Source organism: Anomaloglossus baeobatrachus, chromosome 4 (assembly GCF_048569485.1).
Source record: "Anomaloglossus baeobatrachus isolate aAnoBae1 chromosome 4, aAnoBae1.hap1, whole genome shotgun sequence".
NCBI lineage: Eukaryota > Metazoa > Chordata > Amphibia > Anura > Aromobatidae > Anomaloglossus > Anomaloglossus baeobatrachus.
The window spans coordinates 92,771,604-92,789,103 of NC_134356.1; the positions used below are offsets into that span (position 1 = coordinate 92,771,604).

General features: G+C 42.0%; 1 protein-coding gene across 1 annotated transcript in view; it reads right to left on the reverse strand.

The window, feature by feature from the left end:
• CYSTM1 (cysteine rich transmembrane module containing 1) overlaps positions 1-17,500 on the reverse strand; it is a 149,897-nt gene that overhangs the window by 4,585 nt on the left and 127,812 nt on the right. Inside the window, exon 3 of the mRNA XM_075342282.1 lies at positions 16,578-16,824. Within this exon, the coding sequence (XP_075198397.1) occupies positions 16,578-16,818 (241 nt within the window). The 5' untranslated portion in view covers positions 16,819-16,824. The remainder of the gene's footprint in view (positions 1-16,577; positions 16,825-17,500) is intronic.

Genomic DNA, 17,500 nt, shown 5'->3' on the forward strand with positions numbered 1-17,500 from the left:
AAAAGCTTTGGCCGCGTCTAGGGAGAGAATAACCCGCCTCCCCTTATTTTCCGCCGGTATCTGCATATTCAGGTACAGTCTCCTAAGGTTAGTTGCCGTGGATTTGTTGGGCATAAACCCTGCTTGATCTGGGTGTATTAGGGATGTAATGACTTTGGTGAGCCTATTTGCAAGCATCTTAGCCAGGAGCTTTACATTTACCGTCAATAGTGAAATCTGTCTGTAAGAGGCTGGCAAACCCGGGTCTTTGCTTTCTTTAGGGAGTACCACAATTATTGCGTCCTGCATAGACGGCATCAGCTCTCCTCTCTCCAGACATGAATTATATACCTTAAGCAGCACCGGCAGTAAAACCTCCCTATGTTGCTTATATACTTCAACCGGAAACCCAGAAACCCATCTACCCCCGGCGCCTTATCTTTAGCCATATCACTCAGAGCTAGCTCTAACTCCTCTAAGTCAAATGGCTCATCTAGTAACTCTCTAGATTCCCTTGAGAGGACTGGCACCTGAGCTCTGCCTAGAAATTCATTTACCTCCCCTGCCTCCGGGTGCACCTTGACGGAGTATAGATCAGAGTAGAATGTTTCTAGTACTTTTAGGATCCCCGAGGTGTCCGTGACAACTGCCCCATCTACTGACTGTAACGGTGCAATATATGTCGATTCCCTCTGTGCCGCAGCTATCACTGATAATAGGTGACCCGCCCGTTCTCCATTCTCAAAGGACTGCATGGTTTGGAACATTTTCTTTCTCTCCGCTGCCTGTATGGTCAATCTATTAACTATCTTTTGAGCTGCCTTGATCCTAGCTTTTGCCGCCGGCGTGGGGTCTGATATTAAAGCATCTTCCGCCTCCCCCAATTCCTGAAACGCAAGCCGATTCTGCCTTCTTGCCTCCAACTTTACCTTAGATATACCCCTTATATACAATCCCCTCAAGTACGCCTTCATTGCCTCCCAAACCATTCCAATAGATGCTGATCCTTCATTGAACCTAAGGTATTCTCTTAAACTATCACTAATACCCCCCCTTCTTCCACTAATTGTAACCAAAAGGGATTTAATTTCCATAAGGGTCTATTTTGGTTTTGTTGCTCCCCCAGGTCTACTTCTACACACAGGGGCGAATGATCTGATACCGTCCTGGGGAAGTATTTAGTACCCACTACCAAACCTTGCATTGCTTCATTGCCCAAGGCCAGATCAATGCCCGACAGGGATGAGAACGTAGCCGAATAACAGGAGTATTGATACACTTCTGGATGCCGAGTCCTCCACAGGTCAATCAGTGCCGTTTCTTTAAGTAAATTACCGAATGGTGTACAGTTACCCCCCATTTTTCATACCTCATGTCTCCCTTTGTCCCAATGTGAATTTGGATTATTATTAAACTCTCCCATTATCATAAAGGGAACCCCCGGAAAGTCTGCTAAAAAATTTATCAGACTGTGAAGTAGTTTGCTGCAATATCGCGGAGGTATGTATAGGGATATAATTACTACGGCTCTTGTCCCCAGCCTACAGGAAAGCCATACATACCGCCCATCTTTATCCATGATGACCTTTAGAAATTCAAACCGTGTACCTGAGCGTACTAGTATACTGGCCCCTCTGGAGTATGCAGAATATGTAGAATGATACCCCACCCCGAGCCACCTTCTATCCAGTAGATGCAGCTTCTACGGTGTCATGTGTGTTTCCTGCAAGCAAATTAGGTCAGATTTTTCTGTGCGTAAAAATTGAAATACTGCTTGCCTTTTGATGCTAGAGGCTAAGCCCCTAACATTCCAACTAATTAGCTTAATGCGTCCCGCCATATGATTAATTGACAAATTCTCGTTCTCCCAGAGCTTCTTAATAGGCCAAATGAGACTGTCGACCGGCCCACCCTCCCCCTACCCCTCCCAATATAAACACCCCCCACAACAATAAACATAGTAACACATCGTTGCCACCAGTCCCCTTTGTATCAGGGACGGAGGGCATATGTTTGCCTTGGCAAGTCTGCCAGATACCGTGTCCATCTTTTGTCGTGTTTCCTCTTTTACGACGGACAGGGCCCTAACAACCATCAATAGCACCAGAACCAGGACCTCCAGAAGGAGGGGCGGACCCCGCCTGTTTGTCGTGCATGGTATCCGGCTGTCCATCTGATCAGTATTGCGGTCCTGCCATATTCTCGCAATGCCCTTTTTTTTTAATATTAAGGGGGAAGAACGAAAGCAAGTTACGGGAAAGAAGGGAAAAAAAAAAAGGGAGAAAGAAAGGGGGAGGGGAAGTGGGTAAAACAAAGAAGAGAAAGAAAAGTAGTATAAGAAGAAGACAGAGGGTGGAATAAGAGGAGCGAGTGAGGAGAAAAAGAAAAACAAAAAAACAAAAAAAAAAAAAAAGAGGGGGGGGGAAATAAAAATTAATTCAGTATTTATACATTGCGAGTCCAGTATGAGTTGGAAAGTCTGTTTCCTTAGCCAGGATTTCATTTCCTCCCATCCTCAGTGGTGTTTGCAGACCCCTTTCCTCTAGAGTCCATTAAATGTAGATTTAAATTTAGATTGCCGAGGTAAAACAAAAAAAAAATGTTTAAAATTTTCAAACAGGAACTCCTCCCCGGCAACCATAGCATGGTATTTTTCCTCTACACCACTGCATATGATGAGAGGTAGGGTGTCCCCAAAAGTCAGTCTCCAGCTTCCCCTTCACGACCCTCCCGCCGCAAGCATTGTTCATTGCTATCCAGCCATCTTAGCGCTTCCTTAGTATCCAGGAAAAAGTGCACTATTCCTCCAGCTACCACTCTGAGTTTCGCCGGGTACATCATGGAGCATACCACGTTCAGTTGTCTCAGCCTTCTCTTGATGTCAATGAACTTGGCTCTTTGCTTTTGCACTTCTATGGAGTAATCTGGGAAAATGGATATCTTGGAGCCATTGATGATCAGGTCAGGGTGTCCTCTGGCATACTTCAGGATATTATCCCTGTCTCTGTAGTGCAGTATTTTGGCCAGGACAGGTCGCGGTAGGTGTCCAGGAGGCAGGGGGCGGGTGGGAAGCCTATGGGCTCTTTCCACTGCATATAGAGGGGTGAGATGCTCAGATCCAATTTTACTTTTCAGCCATTCCTCAAAAAATTCAGTTGGGGATGTACCTTCCACTTTCTCTGGAACGCCAATTATTCTCAGGTTGTTACGCCTTGATCTATTTTCAAGGTCATCCGTTTTTGCTAGGAGTGCTGCTATTTGCTGTGCTGCACGCTGCCCGTCTGTCAGATCCTGTCATGTGGTCCTCCATGATACTGACTCTCTGCTCAACTTCTCCTGTTCTCTCTTTCACTTCATGAAGCTTGTGCCGCATGGATGCCATGTCTTCCCTGAGGCTCCCCAGCTGCAGGGTCACCTCAGTAATAGATGCTCTGCATAGCATTACTGCTGTGAGGATGTCTCTCAGTGTGGGCTCTTCAGGGATATTCTGTGTGCCTGACAGCTCTCCTAGCTGTGCTGCCTGAGATCTGGGATTTGTCTCTGCCATGCAGGCCTGAGCTCCCTCGTTGCTCTCACCCCTCCCCCCTCCTGCACTCAGCACCATGCTGTCTGCAAGTCCCATATTCATCTGCAGCTCACCTCTCACTGTCTCTCTGTGATGGGCACCGCTCTCCTGCCTGGCAAAATGCTCCAGCCGTGTTGTAGCCTGTCTTCTGGTCTCCTCAGCGTCTGCACCATTATCTTTTCTCTGCTCCATGCTGCCCACGGCACCATCTTGATTCTGCTCCTCCACTTCTCCCACCTGCTTTTTCGGCCCCCTCCTTGTCATATCTGTGCCAGTAAGCAATGCAATCAGGTCAGGGGGGGTCAGAGGGTCGTCCAGCTGCAGCCTGTGACTTCTGAGAGTGATTTTTGGGTTTCTTCCCTAGGGATTTTCTAGATGCTTGGCAGGAGCTACATGATCTGCTTCCACTCACATACTGAGCTAGGCCACGCCCCCATCAACACACTTCTTACATTGGTTGGTTATTCCAAGTTCTGTAAGCCTAGCAAAAGGAAGGATTTCAGTTGTGCCTCAAACCAGGCATCTGTAGCAGCCATGGCATCAGAAATGGTGTGAAATGTGGTGCCCTTGAGGTGTTTCCTCTGGTTTGGAAACAGATGATAGTCGGAGGGAGCTAAATCTGGTGAATAAGGTGAATGGTCAACCAGCTGGAAGCCCAGCTCTTCCAGTTTTGCCATTGTGCAGTGTGAGCAGAGGAGTTGTCTTGCAGGAACAAAATTCCTTTGGACAGCTTGCCCACCCTTTGGCCTTCAAAGCTGCCTTCAATTGGTCCAAAAGTTAAATGTAATACCTTGCATTGATGGTGGAACCCTTGTGAAGGTAGTCCCCTGGGGAAGTTTTTACTCGCATGCTTCTCTGATCTGTTGTCAAACAATGGGGGACTCACTTTGCAGATCGCTTTCTCATGTCCAAATGTTCATGGATAATGACACAAACACATTCACAGGAAATCCCCATGATGTCTGATATTGCTTTAGCTGAAATTCATTGATTCTCCAGTAGGAGGTTGTGCACACAGCATTGACTATCTCTTGAACAACCAACACTCTCAGTCATCCAGGACGTTCCTCATCATTGGTGTTGAAGTGGCCAGTTTTAAATTTGGCAACCCAGTTCTTAACTGTGGCATATGAAGGGAATTGATCCCCCAATGTCTGCGACATATCACCATGAATATCATTCTCGGACTTTCCTTGCAGAAACAAGAATGTTATCACTCATCTGCGCTCAGTTGCTGTGAATATCACATTAGACTCCGCCATTTTGTTTTCCCACGTGCGTAAAACACTGTTGCCATAAGCAACAAACACAAAATTTTGAAAACATATTAGACACATAAGGCTTTCATGACTTTCAAGACTTAGCAGCCCCTCGTATAAACTCCAAAATGGTGCCACTGACTACTCATCCTTCAAAAGACAACCTCTTACACGGTTATATTGGAAGATAAAGGATAGAACTATGTCTCTTGGGATAAAACAAGAAAAAAAAATGCTTAACTACAATCCTGAAGATGTTAATCATAAAATCAGCAGACTATGAGCTGCAGGGACACGTATGCAGATGTTAACAAAAAAGTAATAAAAAAATCTGCACCCTTGCCGATGCTTCTCCGTTTTCACTGCAGTGTCTTCAATAAAATGGCTCCAGAGATCACAGTATGCACAGACTCCGGCGCCATTTTAATGAAGACAGAATTGCTGTGGCAGTGCGTTTGTGCCGCCAACAACAGCAATGGTGCTGCGATATTCAAATAAAGAAAAGGGGGAAAGCCAGGAGGACGCCGGAGGAGGAATCAACGACGAGGATCCACCCACAAGGCATACGTCAGTAAAAGCGCAGAGCATTTCTGCAACTTTGATTAAAAATATTTCACCAAACAAGCATCAGATCTTTCTATAACAGGTATGGGTGGATTCAGCATCTTAGTGCCAGTATGGCACTGTCTTTAAATCATATCACAAAATCCTGGTTTTGATTAATAAAAATTGGCCTAGTTTTCCCAATATTTATTTTTTAATACTGTTTCCTGCTGTCAAGGAGACTGGCCATCAAGGAGTGGTGGCCGAACATGTACAGTGCATACAGCAGTTTTATAGTGTGCTTATAAACATTGAATGTGATGTTGGTTGTTGCTGATCTTGGCCAAAATCCGTTTCACTTGCTCTTGCAAAGCTGCAGAGGTAGTACTGTCACATACAACAATATAGAGAGCGCACAATTCTGGCCAGTAGCGCAATAATGCCACTGATTTAAACTATCAAGCAATCAAAGATTACAAAAATGCTTAAAAGGGAACCTGTCACGTGAAAAAACACAACCTACAAATATGGGGTAAAGATTCAGGTTAATAGCGTTCCAAACCTGCAAGCTGCCTGCAGTTCGAACCCAGTTTCGGGAAGAAAAGAACTTTATTCCTCCACAGCAACGTTTAAGTTTCAGTCATCGGGGGTGGCGACGGCCCAAGTTCAGTCACCGCTTTACGTATTGAGAGAGGCGGCTATAACTGCATCCACAGCACTGACTGGCAGCTCGCTCAGCATTATAGGAGGCTGTTATTTGGTGCAGGGGGTGCATTTACAGCCACTACTCTTGATACACAAAGCTCTGACTGAATCCACACCATGCCACCCAGATGACTGAAACCCAAATGCTGCCGAGGGGCGAAATAGAGTTCTGGATCTCGCAGCAGCAGAGTTCAAAGTGCAGGCGCCGAGCATGTTCGAAACACTATTAACTGTGTGTATCACGTAACGGGTTGCCTTTAACAAACTATAATCCGGTGGGAATAAATATAAATAAGAGCGATACTATTAAAATTGCTAAATAGTCATAGAAAAATTGAGTCTATATAGGAAGGAGTTTTTGGAAAGAGGTAAAGTTCTTCTCGGTATGTACACTCTATATACAGTACATTACTATATATAATTTTAGCATGCTGAATATTTCTTAAGCTTCTATCATTTTGGTAAAGTTTTTAGAGCAGACATTTAAATACCCTTTCATATTTACTTTAACATTAACAAAAAAAAATGGTTTTTAAAAAGAATGTTTATTTAACTTTATCAAATGCATAGTATTTTCCACAGCACTTTAAAGACATTATTTATAGTACAGAATAAAGAATAGGACACAATACACTGCATATTCTATTGCAAACACAATAGCAAAGCAGTACTAGTTCCAAGTCATTTAAAAATGTAATCAGAAGGCTGAAATATAATATGGCTCCTTTTTACTTTGCCTGTTTGAATAACCATTAGATGGTCCAAGTGTTTTAAAATACATTACATGTGTATGTTTGTGCCATCCATGAAATCCCAAAGTGACTAATGGTATATTTTAAAAATAATTTTTACATTATTTGTGTGCTTTGTACACCAAATTTTTTTCACCTTTAAACTCAAGTGAGGAATCTTAATGACTAAACGGATTTTAAAATTAATAATATGATCTGTATGCAGCTTCTCCATCCGATCCAGTCTCATATTTGTGGGGGGGGGGGGGGAGGGGGTTCATGGAGTAGGAAGAGAGTGCTAATGGAGGCTTACATTTATAAGTGATCCTTCCTACACAATCTATATAAGCATGTAAGTATAAAATAAAGAAAAATTGTATGAAAAATACCCTGAATATCAATAAATAGAATGCAAGTTGCTTTTGTGCAAGTTGGGGGTGCAGCCCTCCCTTTACTGAGGCTGAACAATATATTTGCTTCCCACTGCGCTGTGTATTTAATCTGGGACCCAGCTGACCACTTGTTACCAATTCACATTGGAGTTTTGACATGACACAAGTCAGGTATATAAAATGTTTTTAACTTTTAGTTGGTTAGGGACTGTCCCAGATGGGTACACCTTGACTAGGTGGGATGGCTTCTTACCTTTTTGCAAAAATGTATATACTAAGTACCCTGTTATTAGGCACTTTTATTTTATTTATTGATATTCAGGGTATTTTTCATACAATTTTTCTCTTTGTTTTATTCTGGTCTAGAGGCTGCCCTTTACATGCTTGTAGTTGCATGTTTACAGATTTTTTTGTTACAAAAAACAACAAAAAACTGAGCTGCAAGTAATAAAAAGTTGAAGAAAATGATACATTGATATCTGCGATCTGATGTCTTCTTGCACAGAAATCTACATTTTTCTCAATATTTAAATGAGCTGGTAAGATATAGGAAATGGATCTCCTGGAGATCTGGCCACATCTATTATTTTAAATTAAAAAAAAAGTATATTTTCATTTTGGGGACTTTCCGTAAAATCCATTTCTTGTTAGCCTTCATTGGGGACATGGAAACCTGGAGATAGTCTGATGCCACTCTGAGGCTGACACTGATGGTACATAGCAAAGAAAATTAGCTTGCCCTCAGAAGACTACATGCCTGTTTGCCCCTGGCCTCCCGAGTTTAGTGAAATTGCAGTAGAAGTGTCAAAAAATGTAAAGAAATACAACATAAATCCATGCAACTGGGCAGCAGAGGAGGGAGCGGTGTCTACCAATAAAGACCAACAAGAAATGTCCTAAAACCATCCCTGGGGTGGGAAAAGCCTGAAGAGAAATCTGTTGAAATCACAAAACTTACTGGTGAAGCTCAAGTGACTGCTAACTGTAGGTCCTGCCCAAACCTGTATCAGCCTGAAGCAAAGGTATAGACCATGTTCAATTTTGAAAAGGTGTGTACACATGCCAAGGTAGTTGCCTTACAGAGCTGTAGGGCCGATGCCTGATGACCAACCACCCAGAAAATCCCATTCGCTTGTGCAGAATGCTCCTTGACGCTAAATGGGGGACCTCTGTTCTTTAATTTATAAGCCTGAACAATGGTTGCTTTGATCCAACGAGAGACAGTCATTTTGGAGGCAGCTAGACCTCTGCAGGGAACATTTGGCAGGACAAATAATGAATCAGACAGCCTAAAAAAGGTGGAAGACGATAATGCACAGCCCTAACCAAATCTAGATCATGCAGTCTGTTCTCCATCGGATGACATGGAGAGGGATAATAGAAGAAAAGAATGTCCTCACAAAAGGTGAAAATCGGAAACGACCTTGGGAAAGAAAGTCAGAATTAGCCTTAACCCCACCTTACATTAATGTAAAACAAGATACGGAGTGTGGCAAGAAAGCACCGCTAATTCTGAAACCCTTCTCATGGAGGTGATGCCTATAAAAAAAAGTCATCTTTTGAGACAACAGAAGCATCAGAATCTCAGTAATGGGCTCAAAGGGAGAAAACTGGAGAACCGCCAAAACTGGATTAAGATCCCAAAAGATTCTATGAGTGCAATGGTACATAAGCCTGCTTTCACACATCAGTTTTTTGCCATCAGGCACAATCTGGCAAAAACATGAAAAAATTGATCCGGCGTCTGTTTCCGCCGGATCCGTTTTTTCCACCATAGACTTTCATTAGCGCCGGATTGTGCCGCATGGCCTTGCGTTTCATCCGTTTTTTGCCGGATCCGGCAAATTTACTTGTCCGGCGGCCGGATGATACGTTGAAGTGAACGTTTTTGTGTCCGGCAAAAAAATCATATCACGCCGGATCCGGCGCCGTACGGCGTGTTTTATAGTGGAAGCCTATGGACGCCGGATCCGGCAAAAAAGGACCCAGCAGCCAAATCCGTTTTTTTTGAACTGAGCATGCTCAGTATCATACCGGATCTGTCAAAAAACTGATGAAACTGATCTGTTTTTTCGCCGGATCTGTCGCATCAGTTTTTTCGCCGGATCGTGCCTGATGCCAAAAAAACTGATGTGTGAAAGCAGCCTAAGGCGAGAAGCTCTTTGTGCTTCAATCATGGTTTGACTAACTGACCCTGAAAGGACTGTATTCTGAGCTGTGGCTTTAACAAGCGGCTGGAAATTGCACTGGTAGAATGGACCAGGAGACAATAGATCTGGGCATCCCCGAAGAGAGCACAGAGCATTGCCCAGTAAGCTGATGACTTCAGAATACCAGGCCCTCTGATTATCTTGAGAAGCCTGGGAAGAAGAGGAGGAGGTGGAAAGATATATGGAAGTGAGAACCGGGACCAAGGAACTGCCAGTGTTGATCCCAATCTTGCAACAATTCTTGGCAGTTTAGCCTGGAAGCCATTAGATCGACATCTGCAATCTCTCAACGAAAACAAATCTGACTGAACACTTTTGGGTGAAGGGCCCATGTGATACCAATGTGATATGACTGAAGAATGAGTGGGATGTAGATAGGGATCATAATCAAAAGATAGGAGTGATCCCAGATATTATTTGACGTATCAATAATTCAGTATCAAAGAGAGATCCCCTCTGGATAACCAATTTCACTATGACCAAAGAATACATGTCAAACAGGTCTTGAAGCAAAACTACGATAATGAGGAAGTAACATTTACAGTTCCACAGTCAGGAAATTTGTGGTTATTTGACAACAGTTGCAAGGAAGCTGGCCTGTAAAATTAACGTCTCCTTGCAATATCTCCAGGAAACTGTGGTCGACCAGTTGTCAACTGGCAGGATGTACAAGTAAATGTGCAGGAAGCTGCTGGTGCCCACAGCAGTTTGTGGTCAAGTTACATGAACATGACTCAGCTGTCACATGCTGGTGACCATTTAAACACAACCTACAAAGTTTTCCTATAAAAATACACCGGACTCGCTTAATGTTAGGGAAACCTTCCAGGACATTGAAGTGTACGCACTGCTCCTGTGATGCAAGATGCCATGTTGTTTCCTTATTAAATCGAGTCCCTCCGATGTGAAAGGATTGCTACAACAAACGGTAATGTTGATGCATATTTCTGTTATTGTATAAGATTCTATGCTAATGCCTATATGTACCATTGACTATTCATGTGCTATTAAAATAAATAGTATCTTGCTATAAAGAATATTAGTATTCGTGCCTGATTAGGATATCAGTGAGCGCTTCGTAAGTATGGGCTTTCAGCCCCCTTTTTAGTACAATTTAGCAAGACATAAATTGGCGTAGTCGGCAGGATTACTTCTATAAGAAGTAATTAATGAATTTTTGTAATTTAGAAATTAAAAACGTATATTTGGCAAATTCCAGATATTTTTTCAATCTTTTTGCATAGTGTCAAAATGTTCAGACAACGTAAGGATAATGTTAAGGAGGTTATTGTGGAGATCCCCAGCTGGACTGAGGCTCCCTACAATCTCATAGCACATGAATTGGTCAATTGTGGATTGGCAGAACAATGGCAGGACAAGCTTAAGGGTAGTGAAGCTACCGATGTTGTGAATGTATTCCGTAGTGTCCCTGTGAAAACAGGTGATGTAGTGTCTTGTGGATTGGCAGAACAATGGCAGGATGAGCTTAAGGGTAGTGAAGCTACTGATGTTGTGAATGTATTCGGTAGTGTCCCTGTGAATGCAGGTGATGTAGTGTCTTTAGGACGGCGTATCTGGATTTTGGCAAGTGCATATAGTGTAATGCATGAGCGTAATCTAAAGATGCAGAAGAAAAGTTCCCAGATGGAACAAAAGATGATAGAATTAGGTGGCCAGAAAACAGTTCTGGAATGTAATACCAGACTGTTGAAGGATAAATTGGAACATTATCAGAATGTGGCAGAAAAAGCTGCCATAAAAATTGCTCAAAATAAGTACAAGAAAAGAAGAGGAAAGGTAAATAAAACCAAAGTACATAAAAGTATCGCCTCAGCTTCTATAAACTGGGATCCCGATACTTGGGACGGGGATGTGTGGGATTCATCATCATCATCTGATGAGGAGGATTACCATAAAGGGAGGATTCAGGCTAATCCAGTAAGGAGGCGCCTAGAGAGGACAAAGAATGAGATCATCCGGGAACATGTCCGGGATGGTCAGGGGAATGTGCAATATGACGAAGATGGTAATGCTATCACAAATGAGAGAACGATTCCTCATGTAAAAAATCGAGTAACCATTGAAGATTACTCTCAGGGAGAAGTTGATAGCATTTTAACACAGTTTAGACAAAAACCAGGAGAAGGAGAAATTCCCTGGTTGGTCAGGGTGCACGATCTTGGAGGAGGTGGAGTGCACTTTGATGCCGGAGACGTGGCAAAATTTGTCACCATGTCTCGGGACCCAGTAATTCAGAGATCAATAAAAAATTATTTTGTTGATCATAATGAGCATGGTACTCAAAACTTAAATCATGATCTTAGCCCATGCTTTTCTGGACAAATACCCATCAGAAGCAGACTTTCCTATCAATGATAAACCTTGGTATACCTTAAAAGATGGTATGGAAAGGCTGAAGGAAGAAGCAATGAGGAATGCTCTTCCTCTTTTGGGAATGGATGATGATTATCTCCTGTACCCATTGACAGCCAGCATAAGAAATAGACTGGTTAAACATGCTCCTCCAGCATACAAAACAGTTATTTTAACCTTAACTGTAGCGCTGACTGGAGAATCAATCGGTGTAGTTCTAGGGAGGATGAGGGAGTTACAGGATATGGGACAGTGGGATAAATCGTCCTCTGGAGGCCATGTTGGTAACAGTAAGCCAAAAAATCCTGATTGTAAAGAGAAATCAGTAGGGGAGGCCCCATGGATGTCTCGCAAAGACATGTTCCAGGCTTTTCTTAAAGCCGGGATCAATAAGGAAAGGATTGATGGAAAGGAGACAGGAGAATTATGGAAGTTGTACAAACAGAAAGTTCTATCCGCAAAGAAAGTGACCACTACAAATGTGGAGGGGGGGCTCAAAAACCCCCAAGGTAAAGAAATCAGAAGGAAAAGGGGAAAAACCCCCAAAGAAAGTGTCTTGGGAAGATATTCAGTCAGTTTATCCATGGGAAGAACTGGCTGCAGCCGTGGCCACAAAGGTCACGGAAGGAAGGGCTAATACACAGACTGAAGTCTGTGTAAATGAAAGTTCAGAAGGAAGTGATTTACCATAGGTAGCCAGCCAAGCCCCCCTATTGATAAAAAGGGACGAACGTCCCTACGTCAATCTTCGCATACATTGGAAAGGGGGAAATGTTAAAAGAGTCCCAGCTTTGATTGACACGGGGGTGGAGGCTACTTTAATTCATGGAAACCCAAAAAATAAAAAGGACCTTGAGTAAAAATTGCTGGACTAGGTGGTCAAGTGATCACCGGGGTTCAGACACAGGTAGCTTTGAAGATAGGTAATTTACCCATCAAGAAGTATACGGTGCTGGTAGTACCTATACCAGAAAATATTTTGGGAATTGATGTCCTAAAAGGGATGACTCTTAATCTAACAGAAGGAAAATTCTCCTTTGGGGTTATGTCTTGTCATAAGGAAATGCAGATTTCACATTATATCAATGATATAATGATACAAGGACAAGATGAGCAAAGTGTGAAAGATCAATTGACAAAACTGGTTGCTCATATGAGGAGAAAAGGATGGGAAATCAATGATGCCAAGGTTCAAGGACAGTCTCAGGTGGTTACATGTCTAGGGATTCAGTGGAACAAGGGGCACAGAGATCTTGCCCAATGCCAGACAGAAAATTATTAATTTTCCGGTCCCTAAATCCAAACAGGAGACTCAGTCTTGTATTGGATTGTTTGATTTTTGGAGACAACATATCCCTCATTTGGGACAAATGTTGCCTCATTTGTACAAAGTAACGAGGAAAAAATATGAGTTCCACTGGGGAGAGGAACAGCAAAATGTGTTTGAGATGGTCAGGGAAGTGTGGCAAGACATTGAAGGGATTATTCAATCTACCAAGACCACTGTATTTCATGTTGATGCTCATGTCCCTACTAACTCACTTGAACGTTTGTTTAATTCAGAAGCAGATAAAGCAGCAGCCATCAGACAAGTCAGTCCAACAGTTGACAAGGCAAGGTACAGCTGTTTGGGCACACCAGAAAGAGCAACACCTTATTCAGCAGGTTTAGACCTCATTGGAAACTGTCGTGGTACCCCCAGGTAAGGTAAAACCAATTTCAACAGGATTGGGTTGCCAATACACCAAAGGATCATTATGGTCAAATAGCCACTCGTTCTAGTTTAGCGTTAAAAGGAGCCATAGTGGTGGGAGGGGTAATAGAGGCAGATTATCAGGGAGAAATCAAGGTACTGATGCTAAATTTGGGAAATGAACCTTTGATATTGATGAAACACCAGAAGGTGGCTCAGATGTTGATAATTCCAATAAACTTGTCTGAAATAAGAGAAGGAACTGCCCCGGCAGAATTAACAATACGGGGTACTAAAGGTTTTGGATCCTCTAATATTACAAATGTAGGAGCAAAAATATGGATTCAAAACCTCCAAGGACCGCCCTCAGAGGCAGAGGTAATAGCAGTCAGAAAAGATCATACTCTCCTGATGAGACCAGGAGTGGAGAATATGGGAATATGTCCCACAAGAAAAATGTTATTTACGAGAATAATAGTGTATCTTTATTTGCAGATGGTGTTGTAAATAAGCGGAATCCATGGTATCGGTTACTGGGAAGAGCTCGATAGTGAGGAGATTGAGAAATTCCTGTGTTTGAGGTTTGCCTCTTTGGTCGTTGGATGGACAAGTCTACATCAGGAGGAACCTATGGCGAAAAAATTTCTGATGCACCATCATATTTTCAACACACAGATTGCTGGATCTGTACACATTCTTCGCTTACAGCCACCAGTATCCCTTATCTGGATGTCCCGGTATCGATGGAGGAAATCTTAAAGTGGAAAAGTTGTTCTGATCATCTTGCTGATAAAGACACTCGAAATGTTCGTCTATAGAATACTACAGTACCCATTTCCGTAGTGGGATGGATCAATCTTCCATGGTGGCAAGGCAATTTGAATGCAACAGTCACCAATTTGCAATATCTGGCTTTTAAGGGAGGAATTCGGGTACCAAGAAATAAGACTGGACTGACTAACCCGAGATTCATCCCTATGGGGAATATAAAAATAAGTTTTGGGACAGCTATAAATACTGTAGATGCTTTTAAACCCAGCTTAGTGGAAAGGACAATTCATGATATGTTATGGCTTTATGTCAATATGTTCATAAATGGGACTAGTGAAACTTGTAGTAACATATTGGGAAATGTAATGTGTAATGATCCTTTGAATATCGAGCAAATGTCCAAAACACATGATGTTTAAGGGAGCTTTTCAGATAATATTGCCTTTAGTTTTAATATACATAGTAGTGAAAGTGATTATATTTGTGATTCAACGTTTATCTAAACAAACCAAGAAAACAAAATTTGTGGCAAACGATATTTCTTTGTCATGGTATGGTATATTCCGAGTGATCTTCCTCTAGTGGAATACTGATGATGGAAAATAATCCGTGGGATCAAGGACCGATTGTGATACCAATGTGATATGACTGAAGAATGAGTGGGATGTAGATAGGGATCATAATCAAAAGATAGGAGTGATCCCAGATATTATTTGACCTATCAATAATTCAGTATCAAAGAGATCCCCTCTGGATAACCAATTTCACTATGACCAAAGAATACATGTCAAACAGGTCTTGAAGCAAAACTACGATAATGAGGAAGTAACGTTTACAGTTCCACAGTCAGGAAATTTGTTGTTATTTGACAACAGTTGCAAGGAAGCTGGCTTGTAAAATTAACGTCTCCTTGCAATATCTCCAGGAAACTGTGGTCGACCAGTTGTCAACTGGCAGGATGTACAAGTAAATGTGCAGGAAGCTGCTGGTGCCCACAGCAGTTTGAGGTCAAGTTACATGAACATGACTCAGCTGTCACATGCTGGTGACCATTTAAACACAACCTACAAAGTTTTCCTATAAAAATACAACCGGACTCGCATAATGTTAGGGAAACCTTCCAGGACATTAAAGTGTACGCACTGCTCCTGTGATGCAAGATGCCATGTTGTTTCCTTATCATTAAATCGAGTCCCTCCGATGTGAAAGGATTGCTACAAACGGTAATGTTGATGCATATTTCTGTTATTGTATAAGATTCTATGCTAATGCCTATATGTACCATTGACTATTCATGTGCTATTAAAATAAATAGTATCTTGCTATAAAGAATATTAGTATTCGTGCCTGATTAGGATATCAGTGAGCGCTTCATAAGTACGGGCTTTCAGCCCCCTTTTTAGTAGAATTTAGCAAGACAGCCCACTCTACCGGATCTATCTGCTGACTGCTTCTTAAAGGGAAGGTGCCATCAAATTTTTTTTTTTAAATAACAGAAAAAATGTGTAGGCTGCAACTTTTCTGGTCTGCTGAATGGATACAGTGGCCATGTGACACCCCCTGCCAGTAGCAATCAGTGGACTGGTGGGGGATACAGGGCAGAGTACAGAGGAGCAGTGCTGATCTAGTAGATGAACATCAATTTATGTATTTTTAGCACCATCCTGGGCAAAGTTTGAAAGGGATTTAAAATTTTAGATAACCCCGTTAAATGACATATCATATTTTGAAGACACATTAGTTTTACTTCCACCAAAAAAAAAAAAATGGAACTCTGGGCACTATTTTTTCTTATCTGAGCAAACGATTACACTCCAAAAACCACCAGTAAAGACAAATAGTCAATTTGCTGTTTTGTTCCACCTGTTCAGGTTTTCAGCGTGAGCCTGAATATGGGCCTACTATCCGGGGTGCACTACAAAGCTGCAGAGCCGTAAATTCCAAAAAGAAAGAAAACAGGCACTTACCGGTTTGTAGAAAAATCAAGATACCCCGGCACCCTCCCCCTATGCCTAAATACACCAGCAACTTGATTTTTCTACAAACCGGCGAGTGCCTGTTTTCTTTCTTTTTGGACAATAATTTTACTTGTTTATGCCATTGGGTTTTTTTGTGTTTTTTTTTACTTGTCTTGTAATAATTCATTTTGAGGATAAATTAATTTGGCATATACACTTTAGCTCATTAGTGAGGCACTAGTAAAAAAGGAATTGTCCTGAAATGAAAAAAGCATGCACTTTATACACAGGGTGACATTTAAAGAACCAAGTTAAAAAGGACTATGTAGTCAGTATATGGTTTCCTTGTGCTTAATGAGAGAAATAGAATTTGGGTGTTTTATTCAGCACTTACATACCTGTGTTTTTTGGAGCTTCCATATACACTGGTGCTGGAGGCTGGCCACCTTGCCAACCAGGCTGCGGATATCCTTGATATCCTGGCTGCCCTGGCTGATATCCTGGCTGCCCTGGCTGATATCCTACAGGACCAGGGGGATAACCAGGATATTGAGCTGGGCCACCCTGTGGCGGTCCATACGGTGGATAAGGTCCAGGTTGATTAACCCCTGCATATGGTGGAGGATTTTCATAATTCATGATGAACTGTAATACATAAAAAGGAAAGTTTGAATTTAAACAAGATCTTATGACATTCTACTTTAAAATAATTAATAGCATTTTTCAAAGTGCTAACAGGTTTATTTTGAGAAGCTTTCCCATTCTACTGCCGGGTACTGCAGATTATATCAAAAGTTAGGTCATCAAAATAAGTGGACGACCCCTTTTAATTGGCAATAATTTAAAGTTTTAATACAGTCAATGAATGGATTAACCATTCTTTTAACCACATCCCATCATATGGCTGTTCTAAGTGTTAAAAAAGGCTACTTTCCCACAATGAGCTTTTGGCAAGTTTTTGATGTTGCGAAATTTCTACATAGAGATTAGAGGATAGAGTATTCATTAGTATTTGGTATCATTGCCCTTAAACTGTATGATTTAGGTCAAATGTTTTGGATATCCTTCCACAAGCTTCTCACAATGGTTGATATTTATTTGTGCCCATTCCTCCTGACAGAACTGGTGTAACCGAGCCATGTTTGTAGGTCGCCTTGCTCACACCTACCTTTTCAGCTTTGCACATTAATAGTCAATAGGTTTGAAATCAGGGCTTTATGATGGCCACTCCAAAACATTGACTTTGTTATACTTAAGCCACTTTGCAACCCGTTTAGCAGTCCTTTGAGTCATTGTCCATTTGGAAGACCCATTTCTGCCC